The 26,318-nt window shown below is 36.2% G+C and overlaps 4 protein-coding genes across 4 annotated transcripts in view; 1 reads left to right on the top strand and 3 right to left on the bottom strand.

The window, feature by feature from the left end:
* The window catches only part of LOC108720431 (Histone gene-specific Epigenetic Repressor in late S phase), a 125,437-nt gene extending 108,907 nt beyond the window's left edge, over positions 1-16,530 (bottom strand). The window contains exons 1-3 of the mRNA XM_018444432.1: positions 14,714-16,530; positions 14,507-14,640; positions 14,052-14,184 (exon numbers count right to left, since the gene is read on the bottom strand). Of these exons, the coding sequence (XP_018299934.1) occupies positions 14,052-14,184; positions 14,507-14,640; positions 14,714-16,157 (1,711 nt within the window). The 5' untranslated portion in view covers positions 16,158-16,530. The remainder of the gene's footprint in view (positions 1-14,051; positions 14,185-14,506; positions 14,641-14,713) is intronic.
* LOC108731804 (UPF0329 protein ECU05_1680/ECU11_0050-like) lies at positions 16,210-18,569 on the bottom strand. The gene is made up of 3 exons (XM_018462313.1): positions 17,989-18,569; positions 16,417-17,177; positions 16,210-16,291 (listed from the first exon to the last, which is right to left on the bottom strand). The coding sequence occupies exons 2-3, from the start codon at positions 17,040-17,042 to the stop codon at positions 16,210-16,212; spliced, it is 708 nt and encodes a 235-aa protein (XP_018317815.1). The 5' UTR covers positions 17,043-17,177; positions 17,989-18,569.
* Positions 18,570-20,209: 1,640 nt separating this feature from the next.
* On the top strand, positions 20,210-21,918 carry Clp (cleavage and polyadenylation specificity factor subunit 4). Its single transcript, XM_018444713.1, has 4 exons — positions 20,210-20,363; positions 20,685-20,888; positions 21,060-21,249; positions 21,356-21,918. The coding sequence occupies exons 1-4, from the start codon at positions 20,261-20,263 to the stop codon at positions 21,729-21,731; spliced, it is 873 nt and encodes a 290-aa protein (XP_018300215.1). The 5' UTR covers positions 20,210-20,260; the 3' UTR covers positions 21,732-21,918.
* Positions 21,919-21,964: 46 nt separating this feature from the next.
* Abp1 (Actin binding protein 1) lies at positions 21,965-25,310 on the bottom strand. The gene is made up of 5 exons (XM_018444700.1): positions 25,139-25,310; positions 24,092-24,260; positions 23,710-23,942; positions 23,461-23,638; positions 21,965-23,345 (listed from the first exon to the last, which is right to left on the bottom strand). Exons 1-5 carry the CDS (start codon positions 25,219-25,221, stop codon positions 22,590-22,592), a joined length of 1,419 nt encoding a protein of 472 aa, XP_018300202.1. The 5' UTR covers positions 25,222-25,310; the 3' UTR covers positions 21,965-22,589.
* Between the last annotated feature and the right edge of the window lie 1,008 nt (positions 25,311-26,318).

Consider the following 26,318-nt stretch of genomic DNA (forward strand, 5'->3'; position numbering starts at 1 on the left):
CATTCCTGCCCAACACGTCGCGTGGGTAACGTGAGCGATTACGAGATCACCAGCTCGTTGACGAAGAAACGAATGAGACGTACAAGAAAAGACGAGAGATCGTACGGCGAGACAGAGAACGAACGCTACTTAATTGCGCGTAATCGAGAAAAATAAATCAGCGGGAATGACGAGAGAGCAGAGCCGTAGAGAGCGACGGGCTCGATTTCTCGCGAGCGCGAGACAAATTTACCATAAATTACGGAATAACGGAAAAGCGCCGGTTGTCTCGGCGAGATGTATTACGCCTATAAATTACGGTTATCACAGGACAAAATGGATTTGACCCCTTTCCATCCACTATGTGCTAGCATTTATGTTAAAATTAACGATTTTTAATTATGTCCTTGATACTATCGTAAATCGCGAGATTTAACGTTGGCGTGAGAAATTTTTGCATGTACCAATAAATGATAAGCGTATATTTTCTAATTCGTATTCGCATATTCAAATAAATCGCGCTCATAATGGACACTCGACATATTATACATCATGTAATTATATTCTTCTCAATCCCTCTCGTGTGCATGCATGTATATAAAATTCGTCGCGTGTATCATCTATCTTTCTCTCGTTATAAGAATCGTTGAATGAAACGCAAAAAATTTCGACCGTGACAAATCCCCTTTCGCGATGTGCGAACAGCCTCGCCCATTCTGCATTTATAATACATGTAATTTTTTAATCGTCCGTGAAATTTCGCCGCGCTTATCACTGGGTATGTCGTATCAGATTATTGTCGAAATTGACAAAAAAATCAGAGATCGATACAATGAAAAATAAAAGATGCAAAAGCATTTCTGTTCAAACGGAGTTCGAATCGCGAACTCAATACCGTTCGACCGTTTATGTAATTCTTCCGTGGGAACTTCGTGTTACGAGCAATCGCGTGATTTCTCTCGCACGTGGTAAAGCAGCTTGCAAACTCAATGTTTTCCAGTTTGAAACGGCGCCGCCGAAAACATTGTTTCAGACGTCGTTTCTGTGCGCCGAGGGAAATTCCCCACGTACTTAAATTCCCCGCGGTATAAATTAATTCTACGCGTAATACCCCGCTTGTGTGTGCTAAGCGCGAAAGCGCGGCATTAACGAAGTTCGGAATTACACTATGGTATCGAGCGTGCAGGTCACTTAAATATCAGTTACGTTAATTTCTACTTGCATGCGGAACGTGTTCATGAGATTCAATTTTGAAATCCAACCGATCGTGGACTCCGATTGCGAAGATGATACGGTGCGATGTACTTTTTAATTGATAGGTGTACGCTTTTTAATTAATACTCGTAAAACACACGACGTCAAAACTGCGTCGGTGTTATAACCAAAAGCAATCATTTATTTATTCCGCCGAGTCACAGCCGAGATGTAGTGAATTTCATTATTAATTAATCGATTCGTTTATAAACACTAATGGATGCTATCCAGTCAAATCGAATTTATCGACAGCTGCCCTTCTTCTAATATTTAAGCGGAACAACGCCCATCGAATACTTCAAGTTGTCCCTTGTTTATTGACTGCTGTATCTATTTTGGTGAATAATAAAAATAGCATAGGACGCCGCTTTATTGTCACGCTTTATTGTCAAAATTAAAACGGTATTATCGTTGATAAAAATTTATACGCGTTTACGTTCCGATTATTATATTGTGCAAGACTAAGAGTTCAAGATATTATCATAAGTGTTTTAACGGACAGTAACATTAAATAAGATTATATATATCTTCTTAAGAAGATATACGCCACACACATTATAATCTTTTTCAAACTTTTTAATAACCAATTAATTTACTTATACTTAAAAAAATTAAAATCATTTATTTTTAACGAACACGACAATATATGATTTCAATTGGAACGATCAAGCGTACATGATAATTTATATCACACTTTACCTTCAATTTCCAGAGATATTCTCGCCAAATTTAATAATAATAAACTTCATGGATCTCGTGTAATAAATTACGCAAGTACATTTCATTCGATCAATAAATCTATTCAATCTTTATTCCAATCGAAATAAATTTAATATGAATTATGATGTAGTATCTCTTTAAACATTCTGAAGTTTAATATAAATCTTTCATATAAATTATTTTATACTTTGCATACCAACGAAATCGCAAAAATGATTACTCCCTGGAACATTTATGTACGCATAATTAATATATTTAATATACTCGTAACTATATCCTACATGACTTTCATTAACTAATATACTATAAATATTTGATTACTAGAATTTAATAAAAGTGCACGTGAGCAAATAAATGCATTTATTTAAACTCCAATAATAGTTTTTGTCGCGAAAAATCGCTTGACATTTCAAAAATTAAACTGCACGTTAAATGTCAAAAAAACAGGTTTAGTTTCCAACTGCACGCAAAATATGCAATTTTATATACATCAAGATTCATCGCATCGATGCACTCTCATCTAGAAGAGGCAAAATAGCGAGTGAAAATCGCAACGAAAGGTTTCTGCGCATTTCAGTTCGATTTGATCTCCAGATTGTCGACGATAGCGAACGAATCTGTTTGCCGAACACGTAAGAGTGTGAAGCCACGGCGCTCAGTTCGACCGCGTAAATATTTATCCGGATCTTATTCGTCTCTCTTATTCGCGACTCGCTGAAATATTTGCGATAAGGAAGTCACGCGTTCGTATGCCACGTGCCATGAGCGATGAAAAGAAACGACGAGGTCTCATCACCTTTTAGACTTGTTTGCTACGTATTTTAAAGCGTCTCCATGGAAAATTTGGCCACCAACACTACGTCAGTTGGTCACATTCAGTTTGTGCAAATGAAATTCGCGGGATAGTTTTGTACGAAAAAGATCATGATTGCGACGCAGTAATAATACGTCGAAACGAACGACGCAAATATCTCTTGAATGCTGGTATGTGCCAAAAACTGAGCGACAAAAAACCATCTACGTCGTCCCACATGTGTGTACGGTAGTCATAAATTATTTTTGAAATTTAATCTTCTTTCACAACAGCATTCCAACAGATACACGCTCCACGATTCGCTATTATAATAAAAAAATAGAACTATATTAATGCGAAAGTATATTGTTAATTGTAAACAACGATTACTTCAAAGCAACACCATTTAATTACGTTCTATTTGGCTGCAAAATTTATATTTTTTAGAAATAAAAATAAATTTGCAAATTCACGTTATATTTCATTATCCTACTTTTGCAGTGATATCCCTTTGAAAAATTTATTACACGCTTTCCGAATACGTTCTCTAATATTATGTGAGTAATCCAGCGAACAAGGTAAACATACATTGCAGCAGACCGGTAGAGACACGCACATGGTAATAAAAGCGGAGCGATAAACTCGTTCACGTAAATAAAAGTTATGATTGAAAACCTTTCGGAAGCGCGACGTGGCCGCCAACGAGGAAACCGGAGCACGATTCCTATTCGATCGTAAACGCGGCATTAAACTGGCCGATGTTCGACTTCCATCGACTTCAACGAATCGCTTCGAGCGAACGACGATCCGTGGCTCCATTACCCTCGATATCCCACGTATAACTGACGAGCAGGGTTCTCAATCAGGGACATTTTATCACCAAATCCCACGAGGCCACTGTCAAACTATGTAAGAATTCGATCACTCATTTATCCTTTTGTTTGCTTCATCGATTAACCTCCAAGAGTGACCTATTTTTCAAGTGTAAATAAAGAGCTTACTTGTTAGCGTTACATTTAAGAAGCTAATCTTCAATCCATTCTAAATTTCATTGTAATGTATTTGTAAGAATAACAGACACAATTCCTTTCAAGACTAGATTCATAAATAAACTTTCCTCGGATTCATTAATATTCAGATTTGTGAAATTGGCACTTCCAAATGCGAAGTTTTACTAAATTGATAAAGCATTTAATTATCCACAATTTATCTATAAATAATAATTTTCTGTCCACTCAATGCTATTATATATCAATTTTGTAAGAGTTCGCATTTAGGCGTGCCAACTTCACAGGCCTTTAATATTCCTATATATCTTCTTTTATTACTTTGAAAATAACAGGTACCGTAAATATAGCTTAGAAAAACGTATTTCTTTTGAAAGATATGAAAGAACTCTTCGGTATTCGGCAGCTCATTTCTCCTATATAGCTATGGCATATGTGTTACTTTTCGCTGTAATGTGATGTCATTACCGAGTTTAAAGTGCTGACCCACAACCGATATCGCGAACTCCGAGTGACCTAATCGATATTTCATACCGGTCGTTTTCCACCCATCGGGAAGTTGTACGTTTAGTTTATCTTAACCGGCAGGTCAAACGTAAATTTCAAACTCCGCGGCGTTACCCTAAAGCGCACTTCAAAGGGCACGTTTCGCCGCGACATAAGAGGATTCGTGTGATCTCGCGACCAATACACGAGCCGAAACTCGCGCGGCTTCTATCAGGGGCTTAAAGCACGACGCCGGATTTATAACGGACGGACCACACGTACTTACGTCATCGGGACGGAAATCGTCACAATGGTATACGAGGATTAGTGAGTCGCACGCGTATTAGAGTATTGAATTCGGACGTCCAACGAAGCCATCGATTAACGATTTAATTTAAATTGATTTCATCACAGACAAAATATTGCGCGTCGCTTAAAACGTGAACGGTTCTTGTAAAATTTATCAATTTTAATGATCTTAGAGATCGAATTTTTCGTGCAAATGCTGCTTCTTTATTTTCAAAAAATTCGATCACGTTTTGACCATCACGAAAACACTAAGAAGAATTTTAATTGCGATATCTATTCATTTTTTTCCAAAATAAAATAATTAACAAATAAATAAATTAAAATTATTAATTTATTGTTTAAATAATTACGATTTGTTATTATGTAATTTAATTATATACTTAATAAATAGTTATCATGAATCGAGAAAAATTCACTTAAAGCGAGGAATTGTTGAACATAAATTCCTAGTTACATCTTGAAATAAATATCCAAATAACATCCTGATGTATAAATGTCGAGTATCTATGTAATATCTAGGATAATCGGGTATCTGAACAATATCCATGAATTCGAATAACAGCTGAACATGCGTATAAAGACTGTCTACTAGTCTGTACTAATACCGATTATTTTAGAAAAATTCACAACTTTTTTCGATAAGACTTTACTCCGGATTGCCTCGACTCAGTAACCATTCAATCGCACGTATTCGGAGTCCAACTCTGTATCACTACAACTTCAAGTTCTTGATACACGAGGTATCGCAACTTTGCTGATGCTCCGCTGGATTTTCATTGACAAGAAGAAAAAGTAACGAGGTATCCGGAGTACGCGGCTTCAGCAACTCACGCGAAACCGACGCGAACCAGCGGATCTCTCGTGCTTCTCATGAGACACGTGATTCGCGGAAGATTCTACGCGAACCTTATTATCTCTTCCGCGTATTCGGCGGTGCATCAGTCACGGCCGTGGAAATTGCCGGCTTCCGCTCGGCTATAACGCTGTGGAAGCTGGCGAGAGGCCAGGTCCCATTCGCGCGCGTCTACGCATGTGTGCGTTTATGTATGTGTGTGTCACGAGTCTATTTTCAAATTCGACTAAAACCATCGCGTGCCCATGTCCGCCCGCCTGTGATAACCGCACCGCGTGTCTAAGTGGCGCCGATGCGTTCTAGGCGCCGGCATGCATCGCGACGCCTCGCGTCGCATTCGATATTTCGGCGTAATAGGCTCTGCTTTAAATTACGGTGTTGCGATCCGCTGTACAATTTAATTACGAATACTCGTTTATGGATACAGGAAAATGAAATGAGACGATTAAAGATCTTCAAATAAGAGATTGGACATCGTTTAGACAACTTCTGGTTGATCCGCTATATTTTTCAAGACCTGCTTAAGATATAATGAGATGCGTAGATATCTCATTCTATTCTTATACATCTGTCTTGTTCTATCTTAAGCAAATCCTGAAAAATATAGCGGACTAAACGTAGTTTGGTATCCCAAACTCTTACTTGAGAATCTTTGGAGATAATTAAGTTGAAACGCATTTTCGGAGCAATGTAAGGGTGGGTTCAGACTTAGACAGAAAAACAGAAAGTAGAAAAACGACAGCCAATCACAACTCGAGCTGGTTTCGGCTTTCTGTATCGCTTACTACCAGTGTAAGTTTTGATTGGCTGCTGCTTTTCTGCTTTCTGCTTTTCTGTCAAGGTCTTGTCTGAACTCACCCTAAATTTCGAATACACGGCAGTCTCTACTGTGCAATTCGTGTTTATATCATTGATATGCATGTAACACCCGAAGCGCACAAGCATAACATATGTAGGCCGTGGAAGTGAATACCTAATTTTATGAATCTCAAACACGCGATAGTTATCTCGTATTAATGGTGTAGAACTAATATTTCGTATCCGTAATTTGGCTTGTTCATTGTTTACGAGTACACATGTTCGTAATTGTATGAAAAGTGATGTAATTTTATCATAATGAGGAATATTTTATTAAATATGTGCAAACGATTGCAATTTTAATATTAAAACATATTAAATTAGCAGCAAGATACATAGATTTTAATCTTGCAATATTTCATTGTTTGCAAAATTTAAAAAAATATTAAACTGTACAATATTTTAACAAGATTTATTAATAATTTTTCCTATTTAAAAATGTATGTTACATCGTTTTTCAAATTGTACACAATTTTACATAATTTTTACCAATATTAACCACTTTGGAAGTTACTAGGTCTTTTTATCTTTTTTGCAAAGTGAATCCAAAAGCATCCATCCAAAAATACGGCATATCGTATCTACACCATTCGATACTTGTATATTTTCCTCTACAAACAAGGTCATACGTTTATCGTTCCAACGTTTCATCATGTCGCGAAATATCCCTGATCTGCCCCGAGATAGTAAACGGACTGTAAAGGGAATGATCCAAAATAATTCCGGAGAAGGAAGAAGACAGACTGGCGAAGGTTGCGATGTGCGCATTGCGACTTCGTTTTATTGCTGTTTTTAATGTTACGCGAGTTTTCGGGCGAGAAGACGCGAATGCAATGAAATAGTGATGACAGGAAAAGGCGCTCGGAGAGAGTATGCAGAGAGTGTACCATAAGTAATATGTAGTACGAGCTTGTAGAATGAATTTATGGTCTAAGAATGTAATGAAAACAAAGTTCACGAGTATGTATCATTCATATAATCAATCTTTAGAATAATCGCAAAAATAAATTGCATTTAGTTACTTATTTAATAAAATGTGACACGTACTATTGTTTAATATTTCTATTTTATATTAAATTCTATTTATGAATGGATTTCCTTACGTAAAAAGTTAAAAAAATAAATAAAGAATAAATAGTTATTACTTAAATGAAACTTACTTAAATAAAAAGTAGTACTTAAATAAAAAAATATTTTGTAATCTTTTTATTTCTTTTGTAATAAATTCTAAATCTCGACAACGCCTTCAATTAAAACATATGCTGCACATTAATTATGTGATCGATTATCTCCGGTATAATATAATGAAACGTTCAACATTCACTATATGAATGGTCGAGGCTGTTATAATAGATATTTTAAGTTAATCATTGTCGTCTGTACATTACATAAAGATTGTTAAAATCGATGGACAGTAAACATATAATGTCATCACTGATAAAATCTAGATTGACTTTTATTAATGAAAATGCGGAAGCGCCAAGTTCCCAAGTTACAAGCTAATAGAAAAAGAGCGTGAATAAATAAAATATATTACTTTTCCAATTTAATCAAGCGAATTTAACAGAATTTTTATTTGATGTTTAATCCTCCATCTGCAATCATATTTTTATTCCTTCTGTCTGTAATCTGAATCTTTTTTCCAGCCCAAGCTTTTACTATTCTAAGCTTTCAAAAAATGTGGAAAAATTCAGGATTATTTTTCAATATCTCTATTATATTACCAAATAGTTTAACTTAAATGTTAAAACCTATATGTAATACAAATTAAAATTTGTGCCAAAATGAGGAAGAGAGTGAAATTTCGTTTGTATCAAAAAAGATTCAGATTCAACTCGGATTATAAATGGAGAATTAATTATCAAAATATTAGATTTTTAACAATTATTATTAAAATTACTTCACGGAATTTGTCAAAATATTAAAAAGATATTAAATATTAAATAAAAATATTTAAAAAACTTCTCTCATTTTGACTAACAAGATTAACTCCAAAACAGCCGTGTTTACTTTCTGTTTAGATTGAAAAGGATAAAATAACTAAAGTCGTTACTTTACTCGTGAAAATTATTCGCGAATTGTTTGAATCGTTCGTCAGCTGCTACGAAACTCAATGTTCAAATTTCCTCTGTCTCGCACTGAAATCGAAATGCTCATTTCACCAACTGAATGTTTGTGAATGAGAAGAGCCATACGGCATGGAAGAGAGATCATCTGCAGTAATCTACATCAATCAAACCGACCGCGAGACAAAAACGGCCGTCAATACCTATCGGACGATACCGAAACGTTCGTCGCTTCGTCAACGAGCGTCCACCAAATCGAAAGGTGACACTGCGACGACTCGTCCGTGTCGATCACGGGGGTGCATAAACGTCGAGCGTCGCACGTGTCACTTGTCGAATTCATCGCGGTTGAAGCCGAATTGCGCCGACAATCTGCGTCAACTACGTCCGCTCGGAGTGAGAGAGATTCGCCGTTACCTTACTGCTCTTCATCCATAAATATTCTTGATCAATTCTCGCGGCATCGAGTTTTCAGCAGCGTAAAAATTCGTCTCAATGCCATATTTTCTGTCACTAATGCGCGGCATTGTTTTATGTCTAACCTCCAAACCGTACTTAGGATAAAATGCACGTAAAAGTAACCGGAGAATGTTTTGTCAATTAATAATCTTACTTACATTTACGAGAACGATGTTATGTCGGAAAACTAATAATCCTTCGTTCTTATAATTGAGGAAATACTAGGTAACGGCCCTGAAGCGCGCATAAGAAAAATTTTTCAGCAGTATCTATAAATCGCGATTACAGAACGAAAGGCAATTCACGGCGTTCTCCTTGCAGACGTAGAGAAGAAAATTCAGACAGACTGGCACGGCGCAATCGGACTCCGAGAAGTGCTTTCTACCTACTTTTCGCGCCGTGGCTCCATTTCGTACGTTCGTATCCCCGGCGGCTACACGGTACGACGCGCACCACAAGTACGGAGCACTATCAAATAACCGATAAACACTAGCACTCGCGTCCAACCCCGACTGGCGACAGTATACTGCGAGAGGGAGGCCCGAGGCAATGGTGACGACGATGACGATGTTTCAGGGCCTGCCGGCGTGCGCGACCGAATAACGCGACGGAAAAGCCGGGCCGATAAGAACACGTTCGTCTCCCTCGACTACCACTCGAACACTGTCAGGTGTGCGCGGCGCACCACTACCATCACCGTTCCCCCCACCACCGCTACCGTCCCACCGCCGTCGCCCCACCATCGTCATCATAGCTGCCGCCGTCGCCGTCGCCGCTGCTGCCGCTCTCACGCGCGCGATCTCCGACATAGTATATAACACTGGAGCACCGCGTAGTCGGAAGCAACAACGGCACACACGGTTTACATAAGAAGGGGAGTATTAAACTCGCGCTCCGCGAGTTTTGGACTCGATTACGGATCTACCGGGTGTTCCTACAGCTCGGAAAATGGCACCTCTTCAATTTTTACTTCAGTCCGGAATGCACGGGTATTAAGATGGATCTTTGAAAACCTGTATTCATCATGTGTCCTCTTTTTCTTCCCCCCTCTCCCTTCTACCCTGAACTTTCCCGGAACTCTCGAGCGTTATTTCTTGTCTTTCGGATAATTCTTGAATCGTATTTTTAGGCTGGTATTCATAGTCGGATCTTATATTTATGACCGTCTTAAGTACAGTCTTAAGATGTCATGAACCAATCAGAGGCCGGTATTTATAGTCAGTTCTTATTTCAAGACCGTCTTAAGTAATATCTTAAGACGCTAATGCGGCCTTCTGATTGGTTCGTGACACCTCAAGGCTGAACTTAAGACGATCTTGAATATAAGAACTGACTATGAATACCGGCCAGAGAGTTGTATCAACATCTTAAGACATTACTCAAGACGATCTTAAAATAAGAACGGACTATGAATACCGCCCTTAGATATTGTTTGAGTTAAGTTTATTGAAATCATTTCAGCTCTTGCAAATTTTTGTTAAAAGAAAATTGCTTCTCTAGTAATTTTTTATACAGTTTACAAAAAAGAGGTAACGCTAGTGCGTTTAGCAGTTCAAGGTAATCGTCTTTATATGATATCTTCGAATTATCTCCGAAAATAATCCTTAGTACACGCGATTGGGTCATTTGTGTCCTGCACATTTTCTTTCTTTGAAAAACTAAGAGCATCAAATAATTAGTTATAATACTTATATGTATACAATTTTTTAAAATACACAATAGTATAAATATTTTCTAAAGATGTTAAAGTATATGGTTAAGAATTATTTAATAATTTTTATACATTTGTTAAAATGATCAAAATTAACCTAGGACATGAACGATGTTCCCATCGTGTGTAGTAAAGGATTAGAAAATCATTGTGTGTACTAAAAGTTAAGGTAACTAGAAAAAAGACATTTATGCAAAACTGCATAAATTTTGAAGTTTTAATAGGTTTGAAGTAATAATACATTTCTCGTTTCATTTCAATTTCATATGATTACCTATAAATTTACAGAAAAGAAATAGCATTTATCAGTTTGAGGTGATCGCCTCTATAGAATGCCTCTGAATTAAGATAATTAAATAAAAACATTTAAGCAAAAATGTCGTTTCGAAGAATAGTACATTTCTCGTTTTCGTCTTAATTTTAATTTATAGAAAAGAGGTAATGTTTATCGATTCAAACGATTGCGCATGTATGTAAAGTCTCCAAAATAAGATAATTAGAAAAAAGATATGTGGTCGCAAAAGTGCAATTGGTTTGAGGAGGTAACGTTTATCAGTTCGAGGCAATCGCGCCTCTATGGACACCTGTCCTAATATTACTAGTATTGAAAATCTACAATTCACGTTATGTGTACTAAAAATTTTCCAGTATATATCGAAACTCAGTTAGAATGTCTCCGAATTAATATAATTAAAGGGATGCTGGAGTGACCAAACTATCGACGGAATCAAAAATCCTTTTAAAGTAGATGCAAAATTAGGAGGTGATACACGGTAGACTTTATATTAAAATTAAAAAAAGTTAAGTAAGTTTTTAACTTTTTTCGATTTTAGTGTAAAGTCCATTGTACCACCTCTTAATTTAGCATCTATTTTAATCCTGTAAAAGGATTTTTTATTCCGTTCAGTCAATTCGGAGATTTTTATACGACTGCAATGTCGATAATTTTGTCGCTCCAGCAACCCCTTAAAAATGCCGTTTTGACCAGTATGTTTCTTGTTTTCGTCTTCATTTCATACGACTTATAGAAGGTACTTCGGAATTGGCACACGACGTTGCGCCAGTAAGATTCTAGCACGCACTGACCTTGCTCTCGGAAACCAGTGCGGGATAATTGTATAGGCGGATGTGTAACATCGTTGGCGCGTGTTTGCGGACGAGGTGCGTGTAATTTGCACTTACCGAATATATATATATAAACCTTAAGGGAATTGTACACTGATTTAGAAGAACGCGATGAAACGAAGCTTCTTTCGCGAAACGTTCCGTTTGGGGATCCGTAACATCCGTTTGTGCGGATTAACTCAGAGTAGTTGATTTAATCCTTATCTGGGCAATCTATTTTCGTACCGTCAGCGGACAAACAGAGCGCAATACGTTCCGCAGCTATTTAAATATTTTTACGCATTCACGTAAATGGAACAAGCCGATTTAATCGCTCTGTACTTTTAACTTTGATTTAAAACACACACATATTCCTTTATCTTTTATAGTTAAATATTATTTGATATTATTTAATATTACTTTAATAGTGTAAGAAGTAGATATTTGGAGTAAGCTTCTCGCTCGACAAAGGATTAAGGTTACAACCTTAAACTGCACCTAACTAAAGACGCTTTTCCCTTCACTAAATGTTAACAAGATTTTTTTTTATATCATGTGAAACTTCTTATAATGTGAAACTATATAACTCCAGTTTGTTCGGTTTACACGTAAATCCGAGTCCCTCTTGAATTAATTTTTAGAATGTCAGAGAAAGTGTATTTTCTCGAATCTTAAAAGAATTATATTTTAGAGAGAAGTTTTCCAATTTAGTACGTTACTTGTCTTAGAGTAAGACACAATTTTAGGAACATTACACTTCCAATACTCAAAAATTTAATACTTCTACTCTTGGACGTCTAATCCAATTGTTAACATGATTTAAAAGTTCCACAATAACTACAATAATACTAGAACTTTATATTGCTTGTGTAGTATATAACAGATAAAGAACTTCGTAAAACGTTCAATAAATCGATATCGAGTGTCGTTTTTGATAAAACGAATTATGCGAAACATGTGTATATGAATTAGAGACACACGGATTTACATGTAAACCGAACAAACTGGAGTGATATAATTTCACATTATGAGAGGTTTCACGATATAAAAAAAAATCTTGTTAATATTTAGTGAAGGGAAAAGCGTCTTTAGTCAGGCGCAGTTTAAGGTTGTAACAAGTTTAATCCTTAGTCGAAATTTATCGTAGAATTAAAAATTCGCAAGCTAAAGAAAACTCAACCATTTTAATGATAGAGTTTTTAAACAGACTGAATCTAAAAACGGAATAAGCGGAACATATTATTTAATTTGTACACAGAAAAAGCGGTTTTACTGAAGTATCTAAAAATTTAGTTAGATACAGATCTAAAATAATTTTGTTGGACTACTAAATAATTATATTAGGAACGTGTTATTGACAATGCTCTGTAAAAAGTTTTAACATTCTAGCCATCAATTTGACCTACATAATTATTTTGATGGTCCAAACAAAATTATTTTCAGTTATATCTAGCTCTTTCAGCCATATTTAGTTAAATTTTTAGATATTTCAGCAAAACCGTTCTTTCCAGCTTGAATGTAGCTATTCAATCTTTATATTTCAATAACTGTATATGCACTTATTTTAACGGATCTGTGAACTAATTAATATTTTATATACCGCGAATATTATTCATCAGTTTAATGTGATAAATACTTAGCATAATGAAATACTAAATACAAAGAGTTATTATGTTGCGTATCCTTCGCTCATCTGCGTATCTTTAGATTTCAGAGATGCATGGAATAATTGAAGAATGAAATTAAGAGGCCAATAATTACGCAAGTTAGAATAATATGAAACGTAATAAGTATACAACCGAATGACGGCGTTTTGATTCTGAATCGTCAGCAAACGGTGCAAATTATATGCAGCTTTCTATATGCATACAACACGTGTATTCGCACGCTGTCATCAGCGGCTACGCTGCATCTCGGTTGCGTGCAATGTGTATGTCTCGTGATGAATCGAGTGGGATAAAGGGTAAGAGAACGGTGAGAAAGCATCAATAGAACAAAGAGAAAAGCCAACCGTTCGCCACGGGTTGAAAGAGGAAATCGCTGAGCGGTGTATAATACGCACACGCAAAACGATGCAGTAGCGTACATCAGAAAAAAAGACGGGAATAATTTTTGCAGCGTTTCGATAAGTTAAAAAAACACCACGGTAGATAATTTGTTTTCTAATTTACGCGAGATTTCAATTTACGCTATACAGTGCTCCGGTCGTTTATTCAATGCATGCGTAACTCTTCGTTTAGTTTGTATTATGAATATCATGAGAGGCGAGTAAATTAATATAACGAGCGGTGTAAATTCACATGAAATGCGGTTCGTGGAAATTTAATTTAAATCACGTTGAATAATAAACAGAGAGGAACGTAAAGTTCGATATAGCTCTCGATAATTACGGTTGTGTTTGATAGAGCTGGCAAATAAAGCATATAGAAACATGCAGTTGCATTTGACTCACCGTGTTGAGGGGTCGAGAATGCTGAATGTCTGCGAGGTGACATGTTAGGATGATTACCCTGGCTACCTGGTGGCTGCATAGAAGATAATGCACCGAGCGGAGTGTAAGACTTGCAAGGTTGTTCCATTTTTTGCTAATAAAAAAAAGGAATGTATATTGAAAAATATATATTTGTATTCGACTACATAAATAAAGAAATAATTAAGAAGAAAATAAGAACGAGAGTATTTCAATAAGAATGAGAATAGAGAAATTAGTAAATAAAAAAATTTTAAACAAAAGATACTTATAATCCATATATCATCCATATACCACTCATATTATTTAATTATTCATATTTATTTAAAAAAGTTTGTTCTAAATAAATGTTGAGTAAGTTGTAGCTTCTATTTTGAATATGTATAAAATGAATTTTCATATAACATGCAAGAAGATGATTTGAGTTAAATACAAACCTGATCGTGAAGTTCAGTAGCCACCGCGGTAGCTGCAGTTTGAGTATGACTGGTAGAACTAATCCTGTACTGCATACCAGCAATACTGCAATACCCTTCGTGATGAGTAGATCGAGTTTGATTGACGTAGACACCTTTAAAAGAATTTATTATCATAGTAAGAAGATCGTTAGAGTTTTCACGCTTAATCCACGCATGATTAATTACCAGTGATAGTGACATCAGTGTCCTGGTTAACGATGACAACTTTCTTAGATGGCTTAATAGCCTCCTCCGGATCAGAGCCTTGCCTTGACTTCTTCTTATCGTCTGAGTCATTTTGTCTACGTCTTTTAATTATCTCTACTTCCGATTCACTGGAGGAATCACTGGTGCTGCTGCTGCTGCTGCTACCACAACGATTTTTCTCATCGGAGTAGGAAGCAGCCAAAATGGCAGTGGCATTAAGACTGGCCATCCTCTTGCAAACAACCATATCCTTCAAGTCCATTACTTCCTCGTTTCTCTTCCTCCTTTTAGTTATTTTCTTCTTGCTTGGTTCAACGTTCTTTTCCTTCTCGCAGTCCTCATCGGATGAGGATGAAGATGACGAACTCCCCGGCATATCCCAATGTTTGCCACGTAGTCCGGGCACATTTCTCAGTTTTCTTTTCAGGACGTTCTCCTCCGTTTTGCATTCAACCTTTTTCTCTTTTTCTTTACGTGGCTGCTCTTCTTTTTCCTCTTTCATTTTCTTCGGTTTCTCTTTCTCTTTCTCCTTCTCCTTTTCGGGTTTCGGTTTGCAAAAACCACCAAGATAAACTCCGCCGGTTTCATTTTCGTAGAGGCAGTGAACTTTAGCCAAGGCATTCAATGATGCGACCCTGTGTCGTTTTGGTCCACTCCAAAAGCCAAAAAGTCGCATTCGTCGCGCACGTTCATCCGATGGCGAGTTAGCCCTCTCTTTATTCTTACTATCCTTTTGCTTACTCTTCTTGTACTCGTCGTCAGAATCATCCTCAGATTGAGATGTAACGCCACTGATATTCTCACCATTCATTGCCTCAACCTTTAGATTTAATTCAACCGTATTCTCAGCGCCGATTTGTTCCTGTTTGGAATTTGCGGTAGACTTCGCGTTATCTTCCGAAATTTTGGATTGCTTATTAGATTCTTCGGTAGATGCATCTTCAGATAAAACTGACGTTTGATTATTGCTCTCCGTTTGTACCCTTATTGTTTTCCCAGTCTTCTTTGGGGCTTTGCTGCTAATTTTGTTACCACTTTTAATAGCTTTCTTATTATCCTGTAATTTTGGTTGAAGACTCTCCTCTTTGCACTTATCGGAATCCTTGTCTTCTTCAATTTCGCTTTTAATGCTGTTCACTTCTGGTCCTTGACAAGTCTCGCTTTTGTTCGCGATCTTTTTATGTTCAGTCGAAACTTGGTCAAACTCTTTCAATTCAATTTTCTTCTTGGTCATAATCTTCTCCGTTATAGTTTTCAACTTGTCTTCCCTTTTCAGAACAGCACTGATCTTCGAATGCTTCTGAGGCAATTTGGCTTTCATGTGTTTCGCCAGCTTTGGTTTTTTCTCTTGCAAAGTCTTACTCTTAGCGAAGTTACTACTCTTCTTCTTCACTTTCTTGACTGCATCTTCATCTTCGCTCATTTCTTCATCTTTTACTGGCTTGACTAACTTGATCTTCTTGTCCACCAGTCTTTTAACTACCGATAAATGAGGCTTCTTTGTCAGAACCGTTTTTCTCGTAATGCCCTTTTTCTGACTTTGTTTTGTTTTGGAATCTTTTTTCGTTTTAGGAGAAATCTTATTGCTTGCCGAATCCTTCTCAGAAATTTTTTTACGTTCAGACTTTTTATCCTTCACGGTGCAATTCTTCGATATTGATTTAATATCAGATTTAATTAACTTGACATCTTTCTTCTTCTCATCTTTACTCCTTTTCTTAGCTGGCGGAGGGAGAATATCAATTTTATTTTCAAGTACTTCCTTATCTTCCAATGTATTTAAAGATTTTACATTGTCCTCGGTATTTATATTATCGTCCAATTTTATATTCTTCTTCTTGTCTTCAGTTTTCTCAATTTTCTTTTTATTATCCGCAGATTGTTTTTCCAATTTTGCTTTCTCTTCACATCTTTGTAATTTTTTCTTATCCGTATTTTCTTGGCTCATCTCTTCGTTAACTTTATCATCTCTTTTTTCTGCCTTCCTCTCGTCAATTTTATCAGATTTCTTTTCATTATCCTTATTCAATTGTTTCTTCTTTTCATCTAATTTATCCAATCGTTCCTTCTTTTTCTCCTCTATAAGTTTCTTTTTGTCATCCAATTTTTTCCTCTCCTCGGCCTTTTCTAATTTCTTCTTATCATTATCCGTTTTCTTCTTTGGATCTTCCACCTTATCATTTTTCTTTGATTTTTTCTCCTTTTTTACATCCAGCATGATCTTCTCTGTAAATGTGCGACGTTTCTTGGCGACTGTTGACGTTTTAGTTGCCTTTTTGGCAACAACAGTCTTCTTCTGTGGCTTCATTATGATTGTATTCTTTACATCTTCAAAATAAATATAAATATGCTCGAAGTTCGCGAATGTCCAATGTTAATTACAACTACCTAACTGCCATTGTAGATTTTATTAATCGCGATACAGTTCGCAAGTTGACTTTATCTGTAAGCAATGCACAATAAAACGGTCAAAAAGTAAACGAGACTAATATTATAGTTTTAACAATAAAACAGTCAATGTTCGATCGTCAATAATATAATTTATCTTCATCGCATGTATTTTTTTTTTTTTTTTTCATTGCGATACACACGACTTTACATCGCGATAAAAAAATTTTTTTCACAGAAACGAACACACGAAATCGGAAAGGGACACGATAAGGTACTACAGACAGCTTTTATCAACGTGCAATAAAACGAATTTACGTACAAATAATAAAGTGGCCAACGCACGCGAATCGGAGCATACGCGAGAGATGCACACGAACGACGGAAATTGTAATGATACTTCACAAGCGAAGCGAGAATCCGCTATGCAGCGTCGGGCCACCGTGCGCGCACTCTCTCCCTCATCGACTTGTTGACAAATCGATCCCTTTAAATCACACTGCGCCCGTCGGCCGATTCGGTACCGCGACAGGTAGAGACTTCGCGCGATAAATAATCAACTCGCGGCACACAGCGTCCTTCTCCACTCCGAGCTTCTTGCGGAGTGTGCGCTCCGAGCGTGGGCCCCGTATACGTGTATACGCGACACGGCACGGCGGACAAAGATACTCGAGAAGTACTACGACGATGACGACGATGACGACGGCACACGGAGGATGAGACGAGAGATCCGAGAAAACGCGGACGGCGGCTACGACGACGGGCCAGCACGCCCTTTAAAAAGAGCCCGTGGACGGACGGCCACAAGTGGCCCTGACAAGTGTGCGAGAGAGACAGAAGGGGAGAAAGAGAAAGAAGGAACTCACCAACCTGCTGATCGATCTCAATCGTCGCACGCGGAGAGAATCTTCACAGACGGCGATCGCGCGCGGGCGGCGCGGCGACGCGATCGCGAACAACACACGCACACGCACACGCTTTAGCAACGAGGAGAGAACGCGGGAGAACTGAAAACGGGACGGGACGGGAAGCACGGCGGAGACGGTGGAGGCGCCAGTGTAAACGGGGGTGTCGTGTTTACCTCTCTGGCGAGCCCTTCCGTCGGCTAAACTCGGCCCGCGAACGCTTTTTTTTTAAATGACGAATCGGGACGCCCGAGCGATTGGTGGGCGCGCTGAGCGACGACGGCACCAGCGACGAACGGGCACCGTGAGTCCTGGGTACGATCGGCGAGATTTCTCGACGGGACGCACGACCGCGAACAATGGCGATAGGCCTTCCCCGCCGGTGGTATCACGGCCCTTTTTCGCGCGGTCTATCGCGAAACTGACGATCTCGCGTCGCGCAGCGCGCACCTCGCACGACGTCCCTGCCCTTTTGCCGTAGCCTCGTCGGCCATTTTCTTCCTCGCGCCGCTCCCCCACTTCTCCCACTCGAAATCCGCTGTCACGTAGTGACACTAGTGACGGAAACGCGACTCACCGACCGATCGTCAGATGGCAGCATCTCGCGGTCCGTGACGCGAACGACAAACGTCAAGCGCCGCTGCTCCAGCTGATATCCGTTTCTACTTTTATATATAGACACTGACGGATCCACGAAGGGGGCCATGGGGGTCATGGTTCTCTCCTTGGTTCTCTCCTTTTTTTATTTTAAAAAATTATAGCAAAATGTTATGTGTAATATGATAAAAGATATTATATTAAAGATATTATTACAAAAAAAGAATAATGTAATAGAATATGTTTTTTATATTATTACTAATATCTTACTAATAATATATTATTATATTATTGTTTTTTATATTATTACTAATATCTTTAATATTTCTAAGATGCTTAATCACAATTTTTTGATATTCCAAAACTATTATTTAATTTAAGAAACTCTTAGATATAAAAAACATATTCTATTACATTATTCTTTTTTTGTGTTAATATAAGGCCTGTTTTTTTTGGTTGAACTTTTCACCAGTTCATCTTTTTTCCTCTTCTTTCCTCTTGGAGAAAAAAGGAAAAAAAATGAACTAGTGCAAAAGTTCAGCCAAAAAGAACAAGTCTATAATTTTAAATAAAACGTTTTATAAATTTGAATAATATTATTTTGATATATATAATAATTTAATATTTTATTTTTTCCTTAAAAAATATTTGACCTTAAAAAAAGATTTCGTTTACGGAGTGCCAATAGCCTCTTCCTTGACAAATTCTGAATCCTTCAATGAATGTAGATTAATTTTAATCTCGATTTAATTTATTCTTTATCAATCACCTTTTCCAATTCTTAGAACTAGAGAAACAAAAGTAAAAATAAATTAGACTCTCTAGAGAATTAAAGTTAATCTTAATTTAACTTACTTTTTACATTGGTAGAAACGAGCATTTCCACGATATTTCCACGTAATATAATATTGATGATAACGCAGCATTTTTAACTATAACGTGCGAAGGCACGATCAATATTTCCACTAAAAAAGATATCATATAAATTAAAGATTTTTCTTTGTCCTCAAGTACGCTTGTTAATTATGATAATACAATTTTATGTTTATTTCTGCATTACATACAGTAATAGCATTTCGACTGCAATGAAATGACTCACTGTATAAGTTACGCTGTTGTGTCCTTGCTGGAAAATGCCCATTATCTTTTATGTACTTGAATCGAATTAATAAATCTGCATGTATTGCTTGCACTTTTTGCACTCAAAATCTTTGCTTTGTTAAAAATTTTTGGGGATTTCAAATATACGGAAAAATCTAATACCTATGAATATCGGAAGTCAATTCCTAGATGGAATACAGAGCCATAATTAAAACATAGGGATGTTATCATGACGTTATTTAATACTTAAAAATGAACTTATATAAAGTATATATCAATAATAAGCTGGTCATGATAACATTTTTACGATATGATTATAACTTTTGTATTCTATTCTTTTGTATTGTCGGGACAAATGCGAAATGCCGCGAAGAAGAAATCGAATGAAATTTTGTCCCTGGAGCAAACTCGGGACCAACTTCACGTGGTTGTAGTGACATTTCATTGGGACGAATAATGTTGGCAGCAATCTCGGCAGCTTCAGTCCCTTAAATGGAGTACAAGTGTTTTGATTGTTCAAATTCTTGCAATAACAATGGAGTGTATAGTAGCGAATGTGGAACATATGCGATTTGATATTGAGATTGCTCTCGATGAACAGTATGGAGCTCTTCCGTTACCTTTCACCGGCATGGACAGTATGTTCTTTTACATTATAATTTTTATGTAGTCGCTTGTATTAGGTTAAGTTTGCGTAACGTAATGTCATATTTATCCAGATATTATTCAATTTATTACATATACAAATTATTTTTTACTGTATCAATACTGCAAATTTTTTTAAACGGTTTTCTCTTTGGTAATAACATTTATCAGAACTTTTGATAATAAGCAATAATCTCTATCTTATGTTTACTTAGAGAACACAGTATGATATTAAAAGAGAGAATAGATCTATTTTATATGTTAATAATATAAAACTTTTAGTAAATAATCTTCTCCCCCTCTTCAATTTACAGAATCAATTGCCGCAGTATGCCAGTTTTATCCGAAAGGCAGTTGTAACAAAGGAGCTTCGTGTCCTTTCAGGCATGTTCGAGGTGATCGCACAATAGTATGTAAACATTGGTTGAGAGGTCTTTGCAAAAAGGGTGATCAGTGTGAATTTTTACATGAATATGATATGACAAAAATGCCAGAATGCTATTTTTATTCTAGATTCAGTAAGTAGCTTGATATATTTATATTATAGTTATTTTCCTTTCACTGTAAGTCTTCTACTTGAACATTTCAATATAAATGATTCAAATATACAACATTCTATATATTTGAACTATAGAACTATCATACCATACAGGTACCAAAGTATATTTAAACAAAGTGAATTATTACAGATGCATGTCACAATAAAGAATGTCCATTCTTACACATTGATCCGGAAACAAAAGTCAGAGATTGTCCATGGTATGATCGTGGTTTTTGTAGGCATGGTCCCTTATGTCGGCATCGGCATGTCAGACGTGTTCTATGTATGGCTTATTTAGCGGGCTTTTGTCCAGAAGGGCCAAATTGTAAATTCATGCAGTAAGTGTATATACAAAAGACGCAAGTCTTTTATAGAAATCTATTTGGAATCTCAGGAATCTGTACATATATATATATATTTGCAATATAATTTCTTCTTATATAGTCCAAGATTCGAATTACCGGCGATACAAGATATGCAACCAAAGGAGGGCAAAAAAGTTATGATCACTTGTCACTTTTGTGGAGAAGGAGGTCATAAAGCGATCTATTGCAACAAAATGCCACCCGACGTACGGGAAGCACAAGTTAGACAGGAGCTCGACAATGATTCTCGTACATCGCATCATCACATGAATATACATAATGGACCACCGCCGTCACGAGGGCCGCAAAAACCCCTCGAAGAAGTGACATGTTACAAATGTGGACAGAAAGGTCATTATGCCAATAAATGTCCAAAAGGTCACTTAGCCTTTTTGAGTCACGCAAGTATTCATGCAAGTGGAGGTGGCACACAGAATCAGAATTACCGGAGATGATTTTCTTTGTTTTATTTATGTAACATGAATATTGTGATGCTACTTTATCTCATTATTATCTTTAAAAATTTCTATTATACAATAAAATAATTTATCATATGTGTCAACCTAATATGTGTCAATTGCCGCTTTTACGATGTTTCAACGATAACTAAAAGCATTTTCATGCTTTTCTTTTTAGACATAACATCAACATTAAAAAATTTAATATAAAAAAATTAAAAAGCGACTTGTATTTAAGAGGGTCTTTAATACTAACAAGTTTTATGTTAAACTATAACAAATCAAAGTATTTATTCTAAAAATTATAAATGTTTAAATATGTAGTTGTTACAGTTTTGCAGTAACACAATTGCGTCCATATGTATAAGATGCATTTTAGTTATTGCTATATCAGCTTCTGATACAGGGTGTTATAAAAAGATATATGTTTATATATAATATAGGTTAATTGTGGATAAAACCTGTATGACCTGCTGGGAAGACATACATTTTACTGGTTATAATTAACATTTCAATTATCTCTTTACAGAGATTTTATAACTGAATTTTTACACTAACTGTAAACTCATTCGTTGCGTAAATGCTTTAAGATTAAAAAACAATGACATGGAAGGCGCGAAAATGGTACGAAGACATGTGTTTCAATTGTTATATGCTACTCGCGTTTCAATTATAAAATTTTTTCTGATTATTCAGAATTATTTCATCACGTGATTCAATTTTACTTATATCTAGAAACTTAATAACATTTATCAGGGATAAGCTGATACTGATCTTACATACAAGTGGTTTCATGTAATTATGAAGAGAGAAAATGAAAATGATCTTGATAAATTTTTTCAAAAACATATCTTATCATGTTGTGTTGTACTCGATAACTTCAACGTAATTAGCGGGGAAAAGTCCATATGTTCCATCAGGTCCAAGTCCTTGCCACCAGCCTTCGTCAATTGCGTCTATATGTGTAATTATATCTCCAGGATCAAATGTGATTTCTGTGTCATCAGCGGCTTGATAGTCATACAAAGCTCTAGCTTTCATTCCCTCGTTATTCGGGTCGAAATATAAGTACGAGCCATCTAATTGATTGTATAATTCATTTTCGGTGACTTGCTCTTTAGTCTCTGCTGTTTGTTCCGGTTGTGGATTGGTGGTAGTTTTCAATTCTTGATTGGTATTTTGAGATTGAGGCACTGCAGACGAAGAAATCGTAACAAGTGTTTCCGCACTTGTAGGTTTTTTCGCTTCGGCCGGTGTCTCCTCGCAAGACTTTACATCAGGCTGGTCTTTTATCTGAGCCTCTTCCAACGCTTTTCTCATAGACTCCACATGATTGTTCTTAGGTAAAAATTGTTGTGCCGAAGTTGTCTTCATCTGGCCGGCCGCCGAATTCTGTTCAAATATCGCTCGAGCGTTTATTGTTCTTTGAGCAATCAATTGTTGCGTTTCTTTGCTCCTTTGTCTTCGTAGTTCTTCACTTCGCGATTTATGATCATCTTCAACTTCATTGTTGTAATTTTGAGCAGCTTTTTGATTGCGTAAGTTATTTGCCTCTTCGGCACGCTGCTCGGCTAGCTTTTGACGAGCGATTGAATTTTCCTTAGCAGTTACCTGAAACAATATTTCATATGTGTGAATCTACATAATGTATATAACATTTAATATACATATAAGATATATATGTATAATCGAAAAATAAACGGGATTAAGACAGATTAAGACATACCTGTTGTTCCCTCAATTGTGTTTCTTTTTCTTCTCGAGCTCTAATTTCTTGTTCTAATTTCTGTCGCTCTTTTTCACAACGTAGTCGCTCTTGCTCCAATCTTTTTTTCTCTTCCATTTCTTCCTTTTCCCAAAACTGATCCCTTTCCATTGCATTTATTTCTTGTTCAGGGATTACTCTGCAAAGTATACATTAAGTAAAAATTGCATTCTAACGATCCTACAATCACAAGATAGAAATATTAGAAACCTGCGATATGTTGTTCCAACAGGACCTGCATGTCCTTCGTTTTCACTACGAGGTTCATTAAATTTATATGCGGAGGCTGTTGCTCGCGCAAGCTTTTCCATAATTGCGTCTACCTCTACATCATCTTCGGACCGTGCCGTGATTGTTATATGTGCTCCCTTCAACAATTTTTCTACATCTCTAATGTGATTGGCGCATGTTCCTTTCCTAACGATTGGAGCACCTTCTCCTTGCTATAAGTAAATATTTTATCAAGCATGTCTCTACAAACTAAGTTTTTATAAATTTTTTATCATGTTTTTTTATAATTTCATAAAAATGCAGAATATATTGTTTTATCAAATAAATTATATTCCATTCTATATATTTTTTTCATACTTACCCAATTAATAAGCAAACACTTTGGTAGACTTGTTTTAGTGTCGATAACTCTGCAAAATGCATACATGATGTGACTACTATTTAATCGATCAATCATTTCTTCCAATCCGCCATCTCCTGTTCCAACTACTTTTAAGTTATTAGTCTGTCCTTCGTAGCCAAACACAGCCCTGTCAAAAATAAAAAATATTTAAATTTTAAATTATAAAAAATAATCAATTGAGTAATATCTATAAAGATTTATAAGATATATATTGTAAAATTTTTATGAATCATGTAAAATCTTTAGGTTAAAATTATGAGAGGGTTCCTAGATTTACTCACATCAGTCAGTGCTTAATAATTTTTCACTACTTTTCTTTTTTTTACTAATGAGAATATTTTATATTAAATTGGTCAATTAGCAATGTGCACAATCAGATCCCTTTCAAAATTATGATCAAATTTTACATCAATAAATCATAGCTTTCGCTTCAAATTGACAAAACAGTTAAGTTATCAAACAATTAAACATGATCAGTTCTTATCTATAAATCCAATCAATCACATTCAATTGTTATATGAGCTAGCTGCTTCGTCCAGCTTGAACACAGCCAATCATATCTACAATTATATCTTCATGTTTTAAATATAATCATATAATCTTACACTATTTCATCATTTTTGTTCATTAAAAATAAATAAACGTGTTTAATATTCATCTCACACAGATAAAAGATAACATATTTAATATACTTATTTTTTCTGTTTGATAGCGGTTGTCAAAAAAGCGAATAAAAAATTAAAATTTCAAGAGCAAATAAAAATCAAGATGTAGATGAATTCAGTAAGAACTAGTTTTTAATGTCAGTCTAATATTTACGCAAAACAGCAAAGTTTGCAGATCGGAATATACGTTCGAATTCAGAATTGTGAACTTGATACCGACGGGAAATAACCGGCTAACTTGACGTTCATATATGTATGTATACGAGCAAGTATGCCGAAACCGATTCGGTGCTACACGCCGGATCGAGGAAACGCAATCGAGATTTAAGTATACGCCTACCAGTTAGTAGACAATTTATCGTCGACCACACTGTGCCAAGCCGCCACCAACGCATCTTTGTTTTTCGTCAGATCAATTGACATTGTTCCTCGCTAAATTAATCAAGTTCATAACAAGTTCCGGGGCGGATTCAGGTGGATTCGATAACGGGAGGAGCCGCACAGATTGTACAAACACATAGACGGCAAACTCGTCTGATCCGCTGTGGAAGGAGCGTTTTAAACGCCTCCTACGGACAAGTCATTATTCAATATGGCCGATTTCTAATAATTAATAAAACGTGCTATAAATTATGGAAATAAATTTGTTTCTATTTAATAGTCCCTTTTTGGTTATTCAGATTTTATATAAATATTGGTTATAGACTGACTTTATAGTTCTGCTCAATTGTAACCTAACCTAACCTATCTTCGCTTTTTCTCTTTTTAACGTCCAAATATATATCTATTTCATTTTAAGTTTAAAAATTTTTGGATAGCATTCATATTTTTGTATAGTATTTTTGGTATTTTTCATATTCATGTAAACTTGCATAGCTGCATAAACATTAGCACAAAGAAAATTATCCAATTGTATTTTAGTGGTACGTTCGGGGAGACGCTAATAGCGCTATTCTGTCATTCTATCTTCGTTGTTTATTAAACGTAAAACAAGGATAGAATGACACAATAGCGCTAATAGCGTCTCCCTGAACGCACCTTATGTATGTTCTTATGATAGAAATAGGTCTGGAACTCTATTCTTGAGCACATACGAATAATTTTCGCATATGAAAATGATAGTTTCTCGACTGTGATTAGTCGATTGTATACGGAATTGCTATTTTCGAATGCGATATTTGTTCAAGAGCAGGGCCCTTGTTCTTTTTAGCTGAACTTTTGCTAGTTCTTCCTTTTCTCTCCAGGAGGAAAAAAGAGGAAGAAAGATGAACTGATGCAAAAGTTCAGAAAAGATCAGGCCTAAGGCCGGAATCAGACTACGCATTGAATATTGAGATTGAAGATTGAAAGATTGAAATTTGACCAATCAAAACAATAGGAGCTAAAATTCCTTTGTCTTCACTGGTTAAATTTTAATCTTCAATCTTTAACCTCAATCTTCAATACGTAGTCTGATTCCGGCTTAATGCCCGTGTCACACTACGCATTGGAGATTGAGGATTGCGAATTAAAGATTAGAA

Source organism: Mycetomoellerius zeteki, unplaced genomic scaffold (genome assembly GCF_001594055.1).
Source record: "Mycetomoellerius zeteki isolate Tzet28-1 unplaced genomic scaffold, Tzet1.0 scaffold102, whole genome shotgun sequence".
Taxonomy (NCBI): domain Eukaryota; kingdom Metazoa; phylum Arthropoda; class Insecta; order Hymenoptera; family Formicidae; genus Mycetomoellerius; species Mycetomoellerius zeteki.

Coding starts and splice junctions, on each gene's coding strand:
- Abp1 (XM_018444700.1), bottom strand. CDS start 25,221: ATGTCAATTGATCTGACGAAAAACAAAGATGCGTTGGTGGCGGCTTGG. Junction 23,943..24,091: donor AGTGTTTGCTTATTAATTGG/GTAAGTATGAAA, acceptor ATTTACTTATAG/CAAGGAGAAGGTGCTCCAAT. Junction 23,639..23,709: donor GTTGGAACAACATATCGCAG/GTTTCTAATATT, acceptor TATACTTTGCAG/AGTAATCCCTGAACAAGAAA.
- Clp (XM_018444713.1), top strand. CDS start 20,261: ATGGAGTGTATAGTAGCGAATGTGGAACATATGCGATTTGATATTGAG. Junction 20,364..20,684: donor ACCTTTCACCGGCATGGACA/GTATGTTCTTTT, acceptor TTCAATTTACAG/AATCAATTGCCGCAGTATGC. Junction 20,889..21,059: donor CTATTTTTATTCTAGATTCA/GTAAGTAGCTTG, acceptor GAATTATTACAG/ATGCATGTCACAATAAAGAA.
- LOC108731804 (XM_018462313.1), bottom strand. CDS start 17,042: ATGAAGCCACAGAAGAAGACTGTTGTTGCCAAAAAGGCAACTAAAACG. Junction 16,292..16,416: donor GAGAAGAAGAAAGATGTCAA/GTTAATTAAATC, acceptor AAACGAAAAAAG/ATTCCAAAACAAAACAAAGT.